The following is a 5,698-nucleotide window of genomic DNA, read 5'->3' on the forward strand; positions in this document are numbered from 1 at the left end:
GTGAATACATAGTGAGAAATATGATATTGAAAAATAAAATAACTCACTATAATTAAAGAAGAAAGGAGATTAGTGAATCTTTAATTAAGTCTACAGTTCTAGACACCTCGAAGAATGTATATGCCGCAAAAGATGACATATGAGTTAGAAATTCGTCAATTCAGTTTTGACAAAATTGGAACAAACTTGTTTGGTGATGACAATGGTAAAAGCAATATAGTTTTGTAATGGCTACTGGGAGGATGGTGTCTGGTGTTGGGAAATTCGGTAGAGGAGAAGTCTATTTGGAAGAGAGGAATCTATTGTTAGGAATTTATTTGATTTGATTCATCACCATTTGTGTAAAAGGGGCACAATTGATAGATGGAGGTGAGGGTTTGACGGCTCAGGCGACTATACGATTAAAACTACTTACCTGGTGCAGTTGAATCAACATCAATCTCCTATAGATAAACAATTAAAGAATTGTTGGATTAATTGTGTGTCTTCAAATATTTATTGTTTTGTTTGGAAACTCATAAGAAGAAGGCTACCAACAAAGGATGAATTGCGAAAAAGAAATATTATTGTGAGGATGAACGACATGATTTGTACGTTTTGCAAAAAATATGTTGAAACTATTGACCACTTGTTTATATCTTGTGATTTTGTTTCAAGTGTTTGGAAATGTTTTTACACTTGGTTACAAGTTCCGACTACAATCTCGTCTACAATTCTAGATTTTGTTGATCTTCATGAAAACCTTCAAAGTGGTAGCTGTGTTAAACTATGGAGAATGCTTTGGTTTGCGGTGATTTGGTCAATGTGGATTATGAGAAATGAAGTGATGTTCTTGGAGAAGATCCCAAACTATGTCCACTTGTTTGATTTAATTCAAACTAGATGTTGGATTTAGTTTACCTCTTTTGACCCACAAAATTCCTCATCCTTTGCAAATTAAATATGGATCCAAAGCTTTGTATAACAATAAGTTCTGCAAAGGTATCTACTTTATCCTTCTTTGTATTGAGTGAACGCCCCTTGCGCTTATTTTAATACAAATTTCCGTTTACCAAAAAAATGTTTTGTAACGACAATAAGATCTCAACACATTGATATTGTTATTACTACATTTTGGGTAAGGAACTAATCTCTTTTGTGATTTGTGGTTGTCCCTTCCAGCAAGTGTTGATCTCAAGAATTGAACATTTGACATTTTGATCATCCTGAGGATCTAGTGGGTTTTACACCACTAAACCAACACGTTGTTGGTTGTAATTATTACCTTGGCTATAGGATTCAGTTATGCAATATTATGAAGTTAACTATAAAACTATAAGAGGGCCTTTTTGGGTCACCAATTGAGTATAGTGATATCTTCCAAGTTCCAATTAATATAGAGTGTGGGTGAAGTGATTGGTTGCTGGGATTGAAAAATAGCTCTTGGCCATGCATATCATTGTTTGTGTCTTGGTTATTAATGAGTGAATCTTGGGCTATTCCATAGGGTCTTAGGCAACTGAATCATGCACATAAGACCTTACGATTAGGCTTATATAATTGAGTGCAATGACCAATTCATTAATATTTAGTTATGGTGATAGCTAGCTTGGGTTCAAATGAACTATTTAGGACAATGGACCTAGGTTCTTAGTTTTTTTTGTCATTTTTCTTCTTCTATTGTTTGTTCGGTACGTTATTTGTGATACTTGGGTCTCGTGCATCAATTAGTGTCATGCTTGGGTAATGATTAAGGAATAATTGATTAATATTTAATTCAAAGTTAATTATTTATACCAACAATACTCTTTCTTTTAACTAATTGCTTTATTATATGTGCCACCCATCCAATAATTTTCCTATTATTTTTACAAGTGGTTATACGCACTTTGTGCCAGCCATATTCATAATTTTATGATGTAAAATATTCAATTTTTATATTATATTTTTTATTGGGTATACTTTATATTATAACTTTTTGTTTTATTATAATATTCAACTTAAAGTGAGAGACATGATTAATATGGTGGTGATGATTACATATGATTATATATTTTTTTGTAAAAATTAAAAAGTTTAAGGTCAAAATTGAAAAGTAAAATTACACCATTGTGATAGTTACTCCATATTTTGCCTTTATGTATAGTATAAATATAGATATAAATGAATATATAACTATCATTCATTTGTATTAATTTTTTAAAGATTCAATGATGATAAAACGTGAATGATGGATGATACAACAAAAATGTATAAAACTCATATACTATTACATACATTTTTTTTTCTCTATTTTTATTTTGTTATTAGGGAAAATTGATTAATTTATTGGTCCCAGACTTTTCTTGTTCAGCAACATGTTGCATGCCCTAGTTCAGCAATGTTTAAACTTTAAAGTAGTTGTCTCTTTGGTGAGTGTTTAGTTATTTTTTTGTTAAACAAAATGTATTAAAATCAGCACAAGGGGTGCTAACCCAATACAAGGAAAAAATCAAAAGTTGATCTTTTTAGAAGAAATCAAAATACAAGATTTTGGGTCATTACACCAATTAGCAAAAACTAATGATGTAGAAGCTACTTTTACCAAAAACCAAGTCCAAGATGTAGCTTGAATCAAATCCATAATATGAACATAGCTCACAGGCTTATCTAAAAAAATAAAATCATTCTGCATAATACAAATAGACCAAACAACCGTAAACCAAATCATCCTCCAGAGATATGATCCTTTGGTAATAGACATGACAACATCATACAAATTAAAGCAATCAATTAAAGATGTTGGAATTGAAGTTGACACTTGAAGCAATCAATTTTAGTTATTCACATTGACAATATGTATATACACAAAAGCAGAATCTAACAAGATTACATACCTTGCCAAGAATCTAAACAATAAAGGGACCCAAATTCACCCAAAAACAAAGAGAAAAAAGGGTCTAACAATAAGAAATGTACATTTATAGCTGGAGTTTGCATTAGACATACATAAAAGCAATTCTTTTCCTATTCTAATAAGATTACAAGCGAAGAATTTACAATATAGAATCAACCATCATTTAATTATATGACAAATTCCAAAATCTTATCTTTTCATTGCAAAGTGTTTCCACAATGAGTTAGATTATATTTAAAGTGAGCAAGTAATTGAATTATTTTGTAAGATATAATTGGGTTGACATCCCATATACCCATATAATAGATTTGTTTATAAAAAAACTAAAAAAGGTATTTTTTTCAATAAATTATTTGGTGAGTTAAAACCTTAAAAATGAATTTTACTAAAGAGACGTGTTACATACTTGCATGTATAACTCACAACAATACCTTTTTTTTTACAATGTTAAGCCTTTATAACATAGTAATTAAGTATTAGTAGTACTATTTGTGCTATAAAGTTAAAACTTATCCCAAAATCATTGCTTGAGTCATAAAATAAACAATCCCATTTATTAAATAAAAAATAATTCATCTTTACTTGCTCATTTTGAATACAAACTCACCTCACCTTAAAGATTCTTTACCTATTATTTTTGTGAAAATTTATGACTTCTGTGACATGAAATTATTCTGCACTTTCCACCTATGAATCATGCATGCTTCCTAGATTGGTGTTGGCATCGGAGAAGTTCTACAAACTGGACAAGTAGGATGCAATCTCAACCATGGATCTATACAATTTAGGTGAAATTGATGACCACAATCTGGTAAAACCCTAATCATATCACTTCCCTTATAATCACCCAAACATATGATACAACATGTTGCAGTTGAATCAGACAAATTCTTGAGCTTAGCTTCAGAATACAAAAACTTTGGATAACTCAAAATAGTTTCTTCATCTAGACCCACATCAACTCTTGAGTGTTGTGGTTCAAAGAAATTAGCTATATTAGGGGTATAGAATCTTCTTGTAATTAGAGTAGTTGGTGGTAAAGATAGCATTTGTGATCGAGTGCAGAAATATAAGGTGAGGCTTATGGTTAGAATAAGGAGAATTATTCCAATGGAAATTGCTATGCCATAGCCATAGTTGCTGAGGGTAATGGAGCTATGAAGTGAAGAGGAATTGGTTGTGTTGTTCATGTTCTTGATGAAAATGTATAGAAGATGGTTTTGGAATCAATGAGATTATAGAAATATCAAATATGGTTTTGTTACCCATGAAGGTGACGTGTGCTAAGGAAGTTGTGTATATTTTACTTGGGTGTGATAAGAATAAAACAAATGTTTTTTAAGGATGTAATAACTCCACCTTGGCCGAGACAAATTCCTTTGAAGCTTATAAATTAATGCAGTTGATTTTTTTTTGCACTTTTATAATGAGAAAAATGTATACATTAATAATGTAAGAATTTTTATACTATCACTGCATTATTTATTATTTATTTTCAATCGTTATTGACTCTTCAAAAAATGTATTTTAAATGAAGGTTGATAATATACTGACCGTGTATAAATATTTACACTATCAATGCACATATATTACAATCAAGTTTTCATTAGAAGATAATCAACATTTTTTAATACACATTAGATTTAGAATTTGTATTATTTGTTTATGGAATCAATTAACTATTTTTATTATAATTAACGGCGAAATATATAAACGCCAAGGAATCAATTATCTATTTATCTAGCTTTATTGGTATGTGCATGTATTTTTTTTGTATAAATAAGGATATCCTTCACATTTTTAGGTGTAAAAACTAATCTTTTTTAATATATGTAACTGTTAATTCCAATAAATACCGCTTTCAAAAAGTAATCTCTTTTTGTTATATGCATGTATGTGTGTGAGAAATTGTATATAATGTTTTATAATGAGATTGAAAAGAAATATACTAAAAAGTCAACGGTATTTTACACGCAAAGGGGTTGGCAGGCTTAAGTCTGAATTAATAATTTAAGGGAAATTGAGTATTGGATTTGAATGAAGACAATGGTAGGAGGCATTAAGTGGGAAGATATAAGGCTAAAGATATTTCTAAATGTTATTAATTCGGATTTCTCTATCAATTATAATTTTATAAAATCAAAATTATGATGAGTTAGAGAGGGATGTGGATAAATAACTTGAAGTATTAGTAACCTCATTAACTAAATATAGTTGAGTTCATTATAGAGAGAGTATTGTAGGAATTGTACTAATTTTTAAAATAATTTTATGTATATGTTAAATAACAATTTGCATGTTTCATGAATGATGCAATACGCTATCTACCAAAGAGGTTCTCTCCACTTTTTCAATGTCATATTTATGGTTACCTATTCACAAAGTTTTTGCAAGTCAATGATCCTTCTAAACCATATGATGCATGTCTGTGTAGATTTGAGTTGAAATCATTCTTTCAATTATCATTGTTAAATGTGCATCTCTATATTGGGAATTCCTTATGATCGGTGAAACACCGATTCTAGGATCTTGAATCTCATGATTCTACACACATATATGAAACAGAGAGTGAAGTGTCATACCTGAATTCATGTTCCTGGATGTATTCCTATGATCTACGTTTTCTGAGATGAGTTTTGGTATGATGCTCTTCCTCAACCAAATTCTTGATTACTCTTGGAACTTGCATTTTCACTTGGGGAGATGAGAAAAACTGAATTTGATTTGGTGTGCTGAGGACCATAACTTTCTTTATGTGTTAACTTATAGGGTTCCCATTATCCCCTATAGGTTAACCTGGTGGTTATCCACCCATTAAACCCA

The 5,698-nt window shown here is 30.3% G+C and overlaps 1 protein-coding gene across 1 annotated transcript; it reads right to left on the minus strand.

The window, feature by feature from the left end:
• On the minus strand, positions 3,441-4,187 carry LOC109334772 (RING-H2 finger protein ATL70-like). Its single transcript, XM_019570708.1, has one exon. It carries the CDS (start codon positions 4,063-4,065, stop codon positions 3,583-3,585), a length of 483 nt encoding a protein of 160 aa, XP_019426253.1. The 5' UTR covers positions 4,066-4,187; the 3' UTR covers positions 3,441-3,582.

Source organism: Lupinus angustifolius, chromosome LG19 (assembly GCF_001865875.1).
Source record: "Lupinus angustifolius cultivar Tanjil chromosome LG19, LupAngTanjil_v1.0, whole genome shotgun sequence".
NCBI classification, from domain to species: Eukaryota; Viridiplantae; Streptophyta; class Magnoliopsida; order Fabales; family Fabaceae; genus Lupinus; species Lupinus angustifolius.